The 17,237-nt window shown below is 42.7% G+C and overlaps 1 protein-coding gene across 7 annotated transcripts in view; it reads right to left on the minus strand.

The window, feature by feature from the left end:
• LOC118357563 (ATP-citrate synthase-like) overlaps nt 1-17,237 on the minus strand; it is a 109,262-nt gene that overhangs the window by 22,082 nt on the left and 69,943 nt on the right. For 5 of the 7 annotated variants that reach the window (XM_052478332.1, XM_052478330.1, XM_052478334.1 and 2 more), the window contains 5 exons: nt 12,555-12,682; nt 12,080-12,173; nt 10,307-10,461; nt 2,070-2,220; nt 1,527-1,670 (listed from right to left, as the gene is read on the minus strand). In XM_052478332.1, the coding sequence (XP_052334292.1) occupies nt 1,527-1,670; nt 2,070-2,220; nt 10,307-10,461; nt 12,080-12,173; nt 12,555-12,682 (672 nt within the window). Of the gene's footprint in view, nt 1-1,526; nt 1,671-2,069; nt 2,221-3,011; nt 3,117-10,306; nt 10,462-12,079; nt 12,174-12,554; nt 12,683-17,237 lie in introns of those variants that run through there. The other 2 variants (XM_052478336.1, XM_052478335.1) reach the window with 2 other exon arrangements.

The following is a 17,237-nucleotide window of genomic DNA, read 5'->3' on the forward strand; positions in this document are numbered from 1 at the left end:
TGCTGAAAAACATACACACAGCATGATGCTGCCACCACCATGCTTCACTGGTGCCAGGTTTCCTCCAGACGTGACACTTGACACTCAGAACAAAAAGTTTTGGTTTCATCAGACCAGAGAATCTTATTTCTCATGATCAGTGCCTTTTGGCAAACTCCAAGCGGGCTGTCACGTTCCTTTTACTGAAGAGTGGTTTCTGTTTGGCCACTCTACCATAAAGGCCTGATTAGTGGAGTTCTGCAGAGATGGTTGTCCTTCTGGTAGGTTCTCCCATCTCCACAGAGGAACTCTAGAGCTCCGTCAGAGTGACCATCAGGTTCTTGGTCACCTCTCTGACCAAGGATCTTCTCCCCCGATTGCTCCGTTTGGCTAGGCGAACATCTCTAGGAAGAGTCTTGGTAGTTCCAAACTTCTTCCATTTAAGAATGGAGGCCACTCTTTTCTTGGGGCCCTTAAATGAGAAATGTTTTGGTATACTTCCCCAGATCTGTCTCTTGACACAACCCTGTCTCAGAGAACTACAGACAATTCCTTTGATCTCATGGCTTGGTTTTACTCTGACGTGCACTGTCAACTGTGGGACCTTATATAGACAAGTGTGTGCCTTTCCAAATCATGTCCAATCAATTGAATTGACCACAGGTGGACTCCAATTAAGTTGTAGAAACATCACAAGGATGATCAATGGAAAAAAAATGCACCTGAGCTCAATTTCAAGTCTCATAGCAATGGGTCTGACTACTTATGTCAATGTGATATTTCAGAAAAAATAAATATATATAAGTGCAAACATTGAGAAACCTGTTTTCGCTTGGTCATTATGGGTTATTGTGTGTAGATTGATGAGGGGGAAAAAAACAATTGAACCCATTTTTGAATAAGGCTAAAAGTCAAGGGGTCAGAATACTTTCCGAATGCACTGCAATACCACAGATGTCTCAAGTTGAGGGAACGTGCAATTGGCATAGTGACTGGAGGAATGTCCACCAGAACCGTTAAAGCTAATTTCTTTATCATAAGCTACCTCCAACGTCGTTTTAGACAATTTGGCAGTACGTCCAACGGCCTCACAACCACAGACCTGTGTACGATGTGTGGGCAAGTTGTTTTCTGATGTCAACGTTGTGAACAGCGTGCCCCATGGTGGCGGTGGGGTTATGGTATGGTATAAGCTATGGACAACGAACACAATTGCATTTTATCGATGGGAATTTGAAAGCACAGAGATACCGTGACGAGATCCTGAGGCTTATTGTGAGGGCCTTTTAAAAAAAGGTACAGTATCTGTGGCCAATAGACGCTTATCTGAATTCCCAATCATGTGAAATCCACAGATTAGAGCCTAATGAATTTATTTCAATTGGCGGATTTCCTCATATGAATGATAACTCAGTAAAATCTTTGAAATTGTTATATGTAGCATTTATATTTGTGTTAGTATATGCTCAGTCAAATAAATTGAGATGGAATCGTTCAAATTAACTGGAAATTTAGCTATATTTAAATCCTTGTAATTTACTGCTCACCGATTTGACCCTGTGCCCAATACCCATGATCAGCTTGCCATCCTTCTTCATCTTGTTGACAAACTCCATCGGCAGCATGCCGCTGTCGAACGCCTTGCTGAACTGCTTGGCCGCAGCATCCAAAGCTCCTCCAAAGCGGTCCCCCTAGGAAACAACATCAACAAAGTATATTCGTCTCTAAACTCTTACAAGTTAAGACAACCCCTTTTTGTCAGTGTCCCAGTAGTGGGCTACATCCTAATTCTCCACACTTTTCCTGAACTTATACAGATTCTTGCATTCATTTAATAAATGGTGGAAGGCAAAGATCTTGCCTGGAGAGAGCCTTAGACCAATGCTATGCTTTTTAAATCCACGATGGAGAATGTGCAAGTGCAGAAGTAATGGTCTTTTGAAATCTTCCCCTTTTCTCATTCCCTTCCTTCAAGACCTTTAATCTGAGAGGTATGGAAGCCATTGGATAGATTCTAATGGTAACTGGACTTGATGCATTTTCAAACTAGATTTCAGGTAGTCACACAGTGTGTGTGTGTGTGTCCTCACAATGGTGAGCAGGCCGGATGTCAGGCTGGAGATTAGGTCCTTGCCGGCACGGGCACAGACTATGGTGTTGTGGGCACCAGATACGGCGGGCCCATGGTCTGCAGTCACCATCAGGCACATCTCAATGAACTGGCAGGCGTAGCGCGGTAACCTAGGGAAAAATCAAGATGTGGGAGGATAACTGGAGGGAGAAGTGATGGGGCCATGTCAGTGCACAACGCCAAAGTGGAGTGTGCATTCGTGTTCATTCATATACAGGCACGTAACGGAAAATGTTGTGCAACAGAAAAACAAAATCTGAAGGTAAAAAAAAGTCCAGGTAATCCTTCCAGGTGTCAGTCCTCCTTCCGTTTGGTGCCTAATGAACACACTCAGGTGTGAGAAATCTCTGGCCAATCAAAGACACTCCTATTTTGCCAATTGGCTTGGACCCTTTTACCACACGGAGCCCTGCTGATCCATGATGACTGGTCTGCCGACGTAACAGCACGAGGGGGCTACAACAGACTTCTTCCGTCGTGACGTCCATCTAAGGCCCCTCTGCTAGCTTGCTAGCCCCGGCACGCTAGCTGTCTCACTGGACCCCTATGATCACTCGGCTACGCATGCTTTTTCCTAATGTCAACATACCTTGTCCATTGCGGTTTTGGTTAGTAATTGTCTTTCACTGTAGAGCCTCTAGCCCTGCTCAATATGCCTTAGTTAACCCTTTAGTTCCACCTCCCACACATGCGGTTTCCTCACCTGGTTTAAATGATGTTTCTAGAAACAATATCTCATCGTCACTCAATGCATAGGTTTACCTCCACTGTATTCACATCCCACCATACCCTTCTGTACATTATGCCTCGAATCTATTTTACCGTTCCCAGAAACCTGCTCCTTTTACTCTCTCTGTTCCGAACGTACTGGACGACCAGTTCTTATAGCCTTTAGCCGTACCCTTATCCTACTCCTCCTCTGTTCCTCTGGTGATGTAGAGGTTAATCCAGGCCCTGCAGTGCCGGGCTCCGCACACATTCCCCAGGCGCTCTCATTTGTTGACTTCTGTAAACGTAAAAGCATTGGTTTCATGCATGTAAACATTAGAAGCCTCCTCCCTAAGTTTGTTTAATTCACTGCTTTAGCACACTCTGCCAACCTGGATGTCCGAGCAGTGTCTGAATCCTGGCTTAGGAAGACTACCAAAAACTCTGAAATTTCCATCCCTAACTATAACATTTTCCGACAAGATAGAACTGCCAAAGGGGGCGGAGTTGCAATCTACTGCAGAGTACTGTCTTATAGTCGTGGCCAAAAGTTTTGAGAATGACAAATATTAATATCCACAAAGTTTGCTGTTTAAGTGTCTTTAGATATTTTTGTCAGATGTTACTATGGAATACTGAAGTATAATTACAAGCATTTCATAAGTGTCAAATGCTTTTATTGACAATTACATGAAGTTGATGCAAGTCAATATTTGCAGTGTTGACCCTTCCTTTTCAAGACCTCTGCAATCTGCCCCGGCATGCTGTCAATTAACTTCTGGGCCACATCCTGACTGATGGCAGCCCATTCTTGCATAATCAATGCTTGGAGTTTGTCAGAACTTGTGGGTTTTTGTTTATCCGCAAGTTCTCAATGGGATTAAGGTCTGGGGAGTTTCCTGTCCATGGACCCAAAATATCGATGTTTTGTTCCTCGAGCCACTTAGTTATCAGTTTTGCCTTATGGCAAGGTGTTCCATCATGCTGGAAAAAGGTATTGTTCATCACAAACTGTTCCTGGATGGTTGGGAGAAGTTGCCCTCAGAGGATGTGTTGGTACCATTCTTTATTCATGGCTGTGTTCTAAGGCAAAATGATGAGTGAGCCTACTACCTTGGCTGAGAAGCAACCCCACACATGGTCTCAGGATGCTTTACTGTTGGCATGACACAGGACTGATGGTTGCGCTCACCTTGTCTTCTCCAGACAAGCTTTTTTACAGATGCCCCAAACAATCGGAAAGGTGATTCAGAGAAAATGACTTTACCCCGGTCCTCAGCAATCCAATCCCTGTACCTTTTGCAGAATATCAGTCTGCCCCTGATGTTTTTCCTGGAGAGAACTGGCTTCTTTGCTGCCCTTCTTGACACCAAAAGTCTTTGCCTCACTGTGCGTGCAGATGCACTCACACCTGCCTGCTGCCATTCCTGAGCAAGCTCTGTACTGGTGGTGCCCCGATCCCGCAGCTGAATCAACTGTAGGAGATGGTCGCTTGCTGGACTTTCTTGAAGCCTTCTTCACAACAATTGAACCGCTCTCCTTGAAGTTCTTGATGATCCGATAAAAGGTTGATCTTGCAATCTTACTGGCAGCAATATCCTTGCCTGTGAAGCACTTTTTGCGCAAAGCAATGATGACAGAATTTTTTTCCTTGCATAACCATGGTTGACAGAGGAAGAACAATGATTCCAAGCACCACTCTTATTTTACCCCCTTTTCTTCCCAATTTTGTGGTATCCAATCGTTAGTAATTACTATCTTGTCTCGTCGCTACAACTCCCGTACGGGCTCAGGAGAGACGAAGGTCGAAAGCCATGCGTCCTCCGAAACACAGCCCAATCAAGCCGCACCGCTTCTTAACACAGCGCACATCCAACCCGGAAGCCAGCCGCACCAATGTGTCAGAGGAAACACCGTGCACCTGGTCGACCTTGGTTAGAGTGCACTGCGACGGTCCGCCACAGGATTCGCTGGTGCACGATGAGACAAGGATATCCCTACCGGCCAAACCCGGACGACGCAAGGCCAATTGTGCAGACCTCCCGGTCGTGGCCGGCTGTGACAGAGCCTGGGCGCGAACCCAGTGGCACAGCTAGCGCTGCGATGCAGTGCACTAGACCACTGCGCCACCTGGGAGGCTCACCACCCTCCTTTTAAAGTATGTTATACGAACTCAATCAGCATCAGCTCAATCAGTTATCTCCAGCCTTGTCCTCATCAACACTCACACCTGTGTTAACGAGAGAATCACTGACATGTCAGCTGGTTCTTTTGTGGCAGGGCTGAAATCCAGTGGAAAATAGGGACTTTGCCATTAATCGCAATTCATCTGATCACTCTTCATAAAATTCTGGAGTATATGCAAATTGCGATCATACAAACTGAGAACTTTGAAAATGTATATTTGTGTCATTCTCAAAACTTTTGGCCACAACCGACCTATCCAGGTCTGTGCCCAAACATTTTGAGCTTCTACTTTTAAAAATCCACCTTTCCAGAAACAAGTATCACACCTTTGCCGCTTGCCTTAGACCACCTTCTGCCCCCAGCTGTGCCCTGGACACCATATGTAAATTGATTCCCACCCATCTATCTTCAGAGCTCGTGCTGTTAGGCTGACCTAAACTGAGACATGCTTAACACCCCGGCCATCCTACAATCTAAGCTTGATGCCCTCAATCTCACACAAATTATCAATGAACCTACCAGGTACAACCCCAAATCCATAAACACGGGCACCCTCATAACCAACCTGCCCTCCAAATACACCTCTGCTGTCTTCAACCAGGATCTCAGCGATCACTGCCTCATTGCCTGCGTCCGTAATGGGTCAGCAGTCAAACCACCCCTCATCTTTGTCAAACGCTCCCTAAAACACTTCAGCGAGCAGGCCTTTCTAATTGACACAGCCCGGGTATCCTGGGAGGATATTGACCTCATTCCATTAGTAGAGGATGCCTGGTTAATCTTTAATTTTTGTGGTAGGGGGCAGTATTGGGTAGCTTGATTGAAAAACGTGCCCAAATTAATCTCTTGAAGCTAGGGGCCACTATTTTTATGTTTGGAAAAATAACGTTCCCAAAGTAAACAGCCTATTTCTCAGGACCAGATGCTAGAATATGCATATAATTGACAGATTAGGATAGAAAACACTAAAGTTTGTCTGAGTTAAACAGAACTGATATTGCAGGCCAAAACCTGAGGGAAATCCAATCAGGAAGTGCCCCTGTTTTTGAAATCTCTGTTCTTGTACATCCCTATTGCGCATTTAAAGGGATATCAACCAGATTCCTTTTTCTGTGGCTTCCCTAAGGTGTCAACAGCCTTTAGACATAGTTTCAGGCTTTTATTTTGAAGAATGAGCGTGAAGGATCACATTGCGTAAGTGGACAGGTGGGGGCTCTCAGAGTGAGTTGGTGCGCAATTGAGTAAGACAGCCATTGTTCCTCCCGCTGTTATGGGAAAAGCTACACACTCGGTTGATATATTATCGAATATATATTTTAAAAACTACCCGAGGAATGATTCTAAAAAAAGTTTGACATGTTTATGTGGACATATGAAGACTATTTGGAACTCCCGTCTGCGTTGTCGTGCCCGCTCTTTCCTGTGGATTTCTGAACATAACGCGACAAACAAACGTCAGTATTTTGGGTATAAAAATAATCTTTATGGAACAAAAGGAACATTTGCTGTGTAACTGGGAGTCTCATGAGTGAAAACATACGAAGATCAAAGGTAAACGGTTAATTTGATTGTTTTTCTGATTTGTGTGACCAAGCTTCCTGATGCTAAGTGTACATAATGCTATGCTAGGCTATCGATAAACTTACAAATGCTTGGATTGCTTTCGCTGTAAAGCATAATTTCAAAATGTGAGACGACAGGGTGATTAACAAAAGGCTAAGCTGTGTTTTCCTATATTGCACTTGAGATTTCATGAATATTTTCTAGTAATATTATTTGACTGTTGCGCTATGCTATTCAGCGTTGCTGATGACTATTATCCCGGATCCGGGAGGGGTGGTTCACTGCCTGCTACTCAGCCGTAAATCCTAGAATATGCATATAATTAGTACATTTGGATAGATAACACTGAAGTTTCTAAAACTGTTTGAATGATGTCTGTGAATATAACAGAACTAATATGGCAGGCAATAACCTGAGAAAATATCCAACCAGGAAGTGGGAAATCTGAGGTTTGTAGTTTTTCAACTCAGCCCCCATTGAAGATAGTGGGATATGTTTCACTCCCCGAGGCTTCCACTGGACGTCAACAGTATTTAGAACCTATTTTGAGGATTCTACTCTAAAGGAGGGGCTCATAAGAGCTCTTTGAGTGGCCTGGCAGAGGGCCACAGCCTCGGCCTTTTTTTTTACCAAACGCCCTAACAAAAGAAGATATTTGGACATAACTGATGGACATTATCGAACAAATCAAACATTCCTATGCGTCCCTATTGAGCAGTGAATGGGATATCAACCAGATTCCTTTTTCTATGGCTTCCCTAATGTGTCAAGTGTCACAATACATAGTTTCAGGCTTTTATTTGAAAAATGAGCCTGAACGACAACATTGCGTCAGTGGTCAGCTGGAGGCTCTGAGTGATGTGCGTAATAGACAAATGCGACCATTGTTTCTCTCTTTCCTACGAAGAAGCCACCTGTCCCGGTTGATATATTATCGAATAGATATTTGAAAACACTGAGGATTGATTATAAAAAACGTTTGCCATGTTTCTGTCGATATTATGGATCTAATTTGGAATATTTTTCGGCGTGGTCGTAACTGCAGTTTCCGGTGGATTTCTCAACCAACGTGAAGTACAAACGGAGGCGTTTCGGCTATAAAAAATAATCTTTATGGGAAAAAGGAACATTTGCTATCTAACTGGGAGTCTCTTGAGTGAAAACATCAGAAGCTCATCAAAGGTAAACGATTTAAATTGATTGCTTTTCTGATTTTCGTGACCAAGCTGCCTGCTGCTAGCTAGGCATAATGCTATGCTAAGCTATTGATAAACTTACACAAATGCTTGTCTTGCTTTGGCTGTAAAGCATCATTTCAAAATCTGAGATGACAGGGTGATTAACAAAAGGCTAAACTGTGTTTCAATATATTTGACTTGTGATTTCATGAAAATTAATATTTTCATCGCAATGACTGATATCCCCAAAGATTGGAAAGCTGCCGCGGTCATCCCCCTCTTCAAAGGGGGAGACAATGCTACAGATCTATATCTAAGGTCTTCGAAAGCAAAGTTAAACAGATCACCGACCATTTCGAATCCCACCGTACCTTCTCCGCTATGCAATCTGGTTTCCGAGCTTGCCATGTGTGCACCTCAGCCTCAAGGTCCCAAACGATATCATAACCGCCATTGATAAGAGACAGCGTAGCCTAGTGGTTAGAGCTTTGGACTAGTAACCGGAAGGTTGCAAGTTCAAACCCCCGAGCTGACAAGGTACAAATCTGTCGTTCTGCCCCTGAACAGGCAGTTAACCCACTGTTCCTAGGCAGTCTTTGAAAATAAGAATTTGTTCTTAACTGACTTGCCTAGTTAACCTGTTACTCCTACCCCCTACTTTTTCGAACATTCTGTTAAAAATCGACTATGCTAATTATTTTGTTTACGTCCCCTGCGGGTCTTTTGGGGTCTTACATGCTATCAGATAATAGCTTCTCATGCTTTCGCCGAAAAGCATTTTAAAAATCTGACTTGTTGCCTGGATTCACAAGGAGTGTAGCTTTAATTCAATACCCTGCATGTGTATTTTAATGAACGTTTGAGTTTTAACTAGTACTATTAGCATTTAGCGTAGCGCATTTGCATTTCCAGATGTCTAGATGGGACGCCTGCGTGTCAGGTAGGAGCAAGAGGTTAAATAAAGGTAAAATAAAATAAATACTGTGCAGCTGTATTCATCAACCTGGCCAAGGCTTTCGACTCTGTCAATCACCACATTCTTATCGGCAGACTAAACAGCCGTGGTTTCTCAAATGACTGCCTCGCCTGGTTCACCAACTACTTCTCAGACAGAGTTTAGTGTGTCAAATCGGAGGGCCTGTTGTCCGGACCTCTGGCAGTCTATGGGGGTGCCCCACAGGGTTCAATCCTTAGGCCAACTCTTTTCTCTGTCTGCATCAATGATGTCGCTCTTGCTGCTGGTGATTCTCTGATCCACCTCTACGCAGACGACACCATTCTGTATACTTCTCGTCCTTCTTTGGACACTGTGTTAACTGACCTCCAGACGAGCTTCAATGCCATACAACTCTCCTTCCGTGGCCTCCACCTGCTCTTAAATGCAAGCTCTTCAACTGAACGCTGCCCACCCGTCCAGCATCACTACTCTGGACGGTTCTGACTTAAAATATGTGGACAACTACAAATACCTAAGTGTCTGGTTAGACTGTAAACCCTCCTTCCAGACTCAATAAGCATCTCCAATCCAAAATTAAATCTAGAATCTGCTTCCTATTTCGCAACAAAGCATCCTTCACTCATGCTGCCAAACATACCCTCGAAAAACTGACTATCCTACCGATCCTTGACTTCGGCGTTGTAATTTACAAATTAGCCCCCAACACTCTACTCAGCAAATTGGATGCAGTCGATCACAGTGCATTCCGTTTGGTCACCAAAGCCCCTTATACTACCCACCACTGCGACCTTTATGCTCTCGTTGGCTGGCCCTCGCTTCATATTTGTCGCAAATCCCACTGGCTCCAGGTCATCTATAAGTCTTTGCTAGGTAAAGCCCCACCTTATCTCAGCTCACAGGTCACCATAGCACGCGCTCCAGCAGGTATATTTCACTGGTCACCCCCAAAGCCAATACCTCCTATCCTTCCAGTTCTCTGCTGCCAATGACTGGAACGAACTGCAAAAATAACTGAAGCTGGAGACTCATATCTCCCTTACTAGCTTTAAGCTCCAGCTTTCAGAGCAGCTCACATATCACTGCACCTGTACATAACCCATCCAACTACCTCATCCCCATACTGTTATTTATTTTGCTCCTTTGCACCCCAGTATCTCTACTTGCACATCTACCATTCCAGTGTTTAATTGCTATATTGTAATTATTTCGCCACCATGGCCTATTTATTGCCTTTACCTCCCTTATCTTACCTCATTTGCACACACTGTATATAGACTTTTTCTACTGTATTATTGACTGTATGTTTGTTTATTCCATGTGTAACTCAGTGTTGTGTCGAACTGCTTTGCTTTATCTTGGCCAGGTCGCAGTTGTAAATGAGAACTTGTTCTCAACTAGCCTACCTGGTTAAATAAAGGTAGAATATATATAAATATAAAATATATATTTTTTTTTATTAATTTAGCGGCAGGGAGAAGATGAGCAACAGGACTTCAGACCTGGAAGATCCTGCAATGTGTATACTAGGGTCCAATTCATTAGTCACTGACCAAACAGAATGGACTTCTGTCTCTTGGCTAGGGGGCCAGACTGTACTCTCACCTGCGTTGGAACCAGAGCAGGCCCAGCACGCCTCCCAGGCCAATCTCTTCTTTGAACACCTCTGTGATGGGCATGCCTGCGTATATGAGCTCCTGGCCACGCTCGTCACAGATGCTGGTCATGAAGGAGGCGGGCTTGCGGATCAGACCCAGCTCCTAGGGACACAGAAGGAAAGACAATAGATATGGTTTTGTTAAAGGGATAATCTGCAGTCCCAATAATAACAAAGCGTGCAACTGCAGATTGCCCAAAAAAGGAAATGGAATGGAAAACCATTATAGTCTCCCAAATAGATGTTATCCACCCCCAAAAAATCAGAAGGTCCACACCTTGTACTATTGTCAAAGAGCATGTTTGTTTTTAGTGTTTTATAATAATACACAAATGTTTCAGCTAAAAGCATTCTTCAGTGCGTAAGCTTAGTGTCTTGGGGAAGAAGATGGATAATGAAGCAAGCTCTGATGCCAATACCCTGGGGAAATTCAACACCTTGGTTTTTACCAGTATCATGACCCAACAGAACCATTACTGCTGCCTAGATTTACATCTTCACACCAAAAAAACAAATCAATAATCAGCCACTTATGGCCATCAGATATTATCATATATATTTTATGTGATTTATGATATACAGCGGCTTTATAAAGTTCACACACACATTCCCTTGTTCCACATTTTGTTGTGTTACAGCCCGAATTTAAAATGGATAACATTCAGATTAGTCACTGGCCTACACACAACACCCCATAATGTAAAAGTGGAATTGTTGTTTTTTGTACACATTAATAAAAAATAAAAAAAAAGCTGAAATGTCTTCAGTCATTAAGTATTCAATTATTTTGTTAGTGCAAGCCTAAATTGTGACATTAACACAAGTTAGGAGAAAACTGAGGATGGATCAAGAACATTGTAGTTCCTCCACAATACTAACCTAATTTACAGAGTTTGCAACAAGGAACTAAAATAACACTGGATTTAAAAAAAAAAGTCCTTAATACAAAGTGCAATGCTTGGGGCAAATCCAATTCAACACATTACCGAGTAACACTCTCCATATTTTCAATCATAAATGTAACGTTTAGTGCCGAGTGCATCATGATATGGGTATGCTTGTAATCATTAAGGACTCGGGAGTTTTTGCATAATAAAAAATAAATGTAATGCAGCTATGCATAGCCAAAATCCTAGAGGAAAACAGTGTTCATTCTGCTTTCCACCAGACACAAACAAATTCACCTTCCAGCAGGATAATGACCTAAAACACGAGGTCAAATCTACACTGGAGTTGCTTAACAGAAAGACAGTTAAATGTTCCTGAGCGGCCAAGTTACAGTTTTGACTTACGTTTGATAATCAATGGGAAGACTTAAACATGGTTGTCTAACAATGATCAACAAACCAATTTGACAGAGCTTGAAGAATTTTTTAAAGAATAATGAGCAAATATTCTACAATCCACATATGAAAATCTCTTAAGAGATTTACCCAGAAATACTCAGCTGTAATTGCTGCCAAAGATGATTTTTAACATGTATTGACTCAGGGGTGTGAATACTTATGTACATGAGATTGTATTTAATTTTAAATACATTACTTAGGCAAACATTTAAAATAGAATATACAACTTTTCACTGCCATCATAGGTTATTATGGGTCAATTTAATCCATTTTGAATTCATGGTGTAACAAAATTAGGAATAACTCAAGGGGTATTAATACTTTCTGAAGATACATTCAGTTATTTTTTGAAGGTAGAGTACTAGGTCTTCTTACCCTTGCCCAGGAGTAGTCCATTGGCACTGTTGGGGGTGGAACCTCCTGAGCGGGAACAATGGTTCCATTGGCCACCAGTTCATCATACACTGTCCTGTTATGAACCAGAAGCACAGATTCAAGTTATCATGGACAGACCTTTTAGTATAATTTTGTAATTTCATGACGCATAACCAGAAATGAAACCAAGACACTCAACCAGCAATTTTCAAACCACTCTAGCACAAGCACTGGTCCACAGAGATGGCGCGATATTAGGCTATTGATGCATTTGATGGCTAGAATAATGAGTTTAAAGTGCTCAATTGAATTGACCTTTTAAGCTACTGAAAACGTTAATGTAATTAAACTAAAACTCATTCATTATATTTAATCTTGAGCGTGTTTGAAGCGCTTTAAAGTTTAAAATTGATGACCCCGTCTTCAGAGCAGTACTGTCTTCATGGTGACAGTATCTGTGTTGTTTGACAGTTACCTGATGACGTCACCCAGTTCGTCAAAGCTCTTGGGAACAAAGGCTCCTGCATCCCTCAGAGCTTGGTTCTTAGCCACTGCCGTTTCAAAGGCCTGATTTGCACAGGCTCCAGCATGGCCAAACTGCACCTGTAGAAGGCATCAATGTACTCAATTACAAACAATCCAGACAGAATACAGGTTTAGTTTGGTCTAGGTTCTAAATTATTCAATGGCCCGTCAATTATAATTATAAATATATATATAGTGGGGAGAACAAGTATTTGATACACTGCCGCTTTTGCAGGTTTTCCTAGGTCTGTATTTAAAAAAAAAAATCATAGGTACACCAACTGTGAGAAACGGAATCTAAAACAAAAATCCAGAAAATCACAATGTATGATTTAAGTAATTAATTGGCATTTTATTGCATGACATAAGTATTTGATCACCTACCAACCAGTAAGAATTCTGTCTCTCACAGACCTGTTAGTTTCTTTTAAGAAGCCCTCCTGTTCCCCCCTCATTACCTGTATTAACTGCACCTGTTTAAACTCGTTACCTGTACAAAAGACACCTGTCCACACATTGAATCAAACAGACTCCAACCTCTCCACAATGGCCAAGACCAGAGAGCTGTGTAAGGACATCAGGGATAAAATTGTAGACCTGCACAAGGCTGGGATGGGCTACAGGACAATAGGCAAGCAGCTTGGTGAGAAGGCAACAACTGTTGGCGCAATTATTAGAAAATGGAAGGAGTTCAAGATGACGGTCGATCACCCTCGGTCTGGGGCTCCATGCAAAATCTCACGTCGTGGGGCATCAATGATCATGAGGAAGGTGAGGGATCAACCCAGAATTACACGGCAGGACCTGGTCAATGACTTGAAGCGAGCTGGGACCACAGTCTCAAAGAAAACCATTAGTAACACACTACGCCATCATGGATTAAATCCTACAGCGCACGCAAGGCCCCCCTGCTCAAGCCAGCTCATATCCAGGCCCATCTGAAGTTTACCAATGACCATCTGGATGATCCAGAGGAGGAAGGTCATGTGGTCTGATGAGACAAAAATAGAGCTTTCTGGTCTAAACTTCACTCGCCATTTTTTTTTATGAGAATGAGGTAGGTAGTTGGCTGGATGGGCTATTTAGATGGGCTGTGTACAATAATCCATGACAATGAGACAATTAGGGACAATAAGGGGCGGCAAGTAGCCTAGCAGTTAGAGCGAATACCCGAGCAGAAAAGGTGAAAAATGCTCTCTGTAGCCAATGTTATTAAGACTTTAAACAGGTTAACATTCACAAGGCTGCAGGGCAAGATAGATTACATAACACATACTCATAGTATGCAGTGACCAGCTGGCAAGTGTCTTCACAGACATTGTAGAGGTAATTGTTAGAGAGGGGTAAAGATAAATGGTTTTTGTACCGCAACCAGATACACCAGCAGAAGAGACCGCCTAGAGTGTAGCCTGTTTGCCAGAGGTGCATTATTAGTTCACCAAAGGCACTGAACATAAAAGGGAGCGCAGCACAAAGAGCAATTTTAGTGTAAAGCACTTGAGCTAGAAAGAGAAATTGGCTTAGCGGTTGGATCCAGGCTTGAATGTGTATTCGCCAGTCAGACTCAATCCTTGGTTGTTTGTTTGACAAAAGCTTGCAACAATGTTGCTAGTAATCCATGTGATCAGAAGATGGAATCGTTCTAACTCATCAGGAGTAGCACGATAACAAAGGCAATCAAACATAACTTTTATAAACTAAACACGCTGAAACTAAGCAAGACTTCTGCAGAGTTGCATGTGCAATCAACACTGCCGTGTCAACCGAGAGTTCCTACACAGAGCCGGAAGAGCCATCTTTATTTCCTCCTTCCTCACTGCTGCTGCACTCTTAAAGTGGCAGCGCACGGTGAAGGCTCTGCGCAGGATTTCACCACAACATTTTCAACCTCTCCCTGATCCAGTGTGTAACAACTACATGTTTCAAACAAGACTACCATAATTAATGTGGCCAAGAACTAAATTACTATTGCCCCATAGCACTCACATCAGTAGCCATGTCTATTGCGCTCCACACTGCCCTTTCCCACATGGACAAAAGGAACACCTTCATGAGAATGCTGTTCATTGACTACAGCTATGCGTTCAAAAGCTTAGTGCCCTCTAAGCTCATTACTACGCTAAGGACCCTGGGACTGAACACCTCCTACTGCAACTGGATCCTGGACTTCCTAATGGAACAGGATAGGAAACACATCCACCACTCTGACCCTCAACACCGGGGCCCCTCAGGGGTGTGAGCTTAGTCCCCTCCTGTACTCCCTGTTTACCCAAGGCCACACACAAAACTAACACCATCATTAAGTTTGCAGACGACACGACGGTGGTAGGCCTGATCACCGATGACAATGAGAGCTGGCAGTGTGGTGCCAGGACAACAACCTCTACTTCAACATCAGCAAGACAAAAGGAGCTGATCGTGGACGACAGGAAATGGAGGTCAGTGCACGCCCCCTATTCACATTGGTGGGGCTGTGGCGGAGCGGGTTGAGAACTTCAAGTTCCTTGGTGTCCACATCATTAAGGATCTATCATGGTCCAAACACACCAACACAGTCAAGAAGAGGGACCGCCATGCCTCTTCCTCTTCAGGAGGCTGAAAAGATTTGGCATAGGTCCTCCGATCTATAAAAAGTTCTACAGCTGTACCATTGAAAGCATCTTGACTGGCTGCGTCACCACTTGCTACGGGAACAGTTTGGCGTCCGACCGCAAGACACCACAGAGGATAGTGCGTACAGCGCAGCACATCACTCGGGCCACGCTCCCTGACATCCAGGACCTCTATAGCAGGTGTTGTCAGAAAAACCTTAGAAAATGCCAAAGACTCCGGCCAACAAAGTCATAGACCGTTCTCTCTGCTACTGCACTGTGTCATGTCTAGACTATCATCAAATGTGAAGACTTATTTTATCAAATCAATTCTCTATATGGAATTATTATTAACTGATTAAACCAATCATGTAAACTTGAACTAGGAAGGTGGGGAACCACAGGAAAATATTTAGTGTATTTCCTGAATCGACTCATCAGATACTGTCATATCTTATCGATTAGTCTTCTATTAATGTATCATTATTACCTCATTAGTTCTCATTACTGGAAGTCACAAACCCTAACCTAAATGATGAATCAGCGATAGTAAATAATCACAGAAATACAAAAACAAACAGATATCGGTTACTAACACATTGTCCTTTGTGGGCTAAAATCGGTATGACGGCTTAGTAGACAAGGGAAAGGGGGTGTGGACCGCTCAAGAGTGTAGTTATCAGCTAACACTTTACACGAATGACTGCTTATTTAAAAAATAAATAGCAATTTACATATTTACGAGTGTATGTCTTGTTTTGTCTTTGTGGTCACCGGTCCGTCTGCTGGAGAGTCAATCGACAGAAAGTCTGGTTGTGTTCATTGTGGATACGTCAGGCATACATGGTTGTCGCATAGACAAATGTTTCAGGCGGTTGTCAGTATTCTTGTCCTAGACAGTGGTTCCTCCTTACGCTGCAAGATTTAGAGGTAATTTGTGGTTTAGTATGGTACCACTTCATAGCTCCAGACCAGCACAAGGGGGAGTTAGAGCACATAAACCTAAATAGAAACTGATAATTGTGCATGACTGTTGTTACACTAAGGTTTTTATTATTTAATTTAGATTTTGCTCTCACTGTAGGCCACTCCCGACCGGTCATGTTGTACACCGCCGCCTGAGTGGTGCAATGGTATAAGACACTGAATCGCTGTGCAATCTGTGTTGCTACAGATGCTGGTTCAATACCCGTGCCGGCCTTGACTGAGAGATCCATGAGATTAATGTTTTTGGTTATTCTCCCTCTAAAAACAGAAATAAATCACTAAACAAAGTGGCTTTATTTACAAATTAGTAACAATGTCTCACCCCATGCTCAATAATTGCCTTTTTACACTTTAAAAAGGGGCCTTGCACTAATAGCGCTGACTAGGGAAACATTCCCGCTGTTCTGTTCTTAGTGCCAGTCAGCACTTTCAAACTTAAACAATGTAACTAATAATGGCATCTTTATGCTTTCATTAATAAAATGATAAAAATACGCTTTCAAAATGCCAATGTATATTTAGTGATGGGGACCCATAACGAATTACTATGGGAATAAGTATCACTGAATTACAGAAACATCCTCCAATCATTAAAGTAATTATTGGCGGAGAGTCAAGTCATATTTTTCGATAAACTGTAGGTCTATCGTAGGCGACATGAGTATCACTAGTGTTGAGTAATGTGCTGTTAAAAGTGGTATAGGTCTTATTTAAAGAGCATATTGAAGTTGGAAGCAGTAGGATTTTAAGCAATAGCCAACAACTATTTTAGCACCGTTTCGCACTGCTCTGAGAGAAGCATGGGGACTAGTCTTGATAAATCAATGAGATTTTTATTTTTCACTGAATCTCTGTTTGGGTATTAGTTACACTAGAATTTGAAAATTAGGGTGTAGAAACATTATGCTCTTAGTGTAACCATTAACTAGACAAGTCAGTTAAGAGCAAATTCTTATTTATAAGGACAGCCTACTCCTTCCTCCCCATCGGGGAATTGAACCCCGAAATACCCTGTGTCCGCAGCACACAAAGCTGTCCAGTACTTTAAACATATC

This window comes from Oncorhynchus keta, chromosome 24 (assembly GCF_023373465.1).
Source record: "Oncorhynchus keta strain PuntledgeMale-10-30-2019 chromosome 24, Oket_V2, whole genome shotgun sequence".
Lineage (NCBI taxonomy): Eukaryota > Metazoa > Chordata > Actinopteri > Salmoniformes > Salmonidae > Oncorhynchus > Oncorhynchus keta.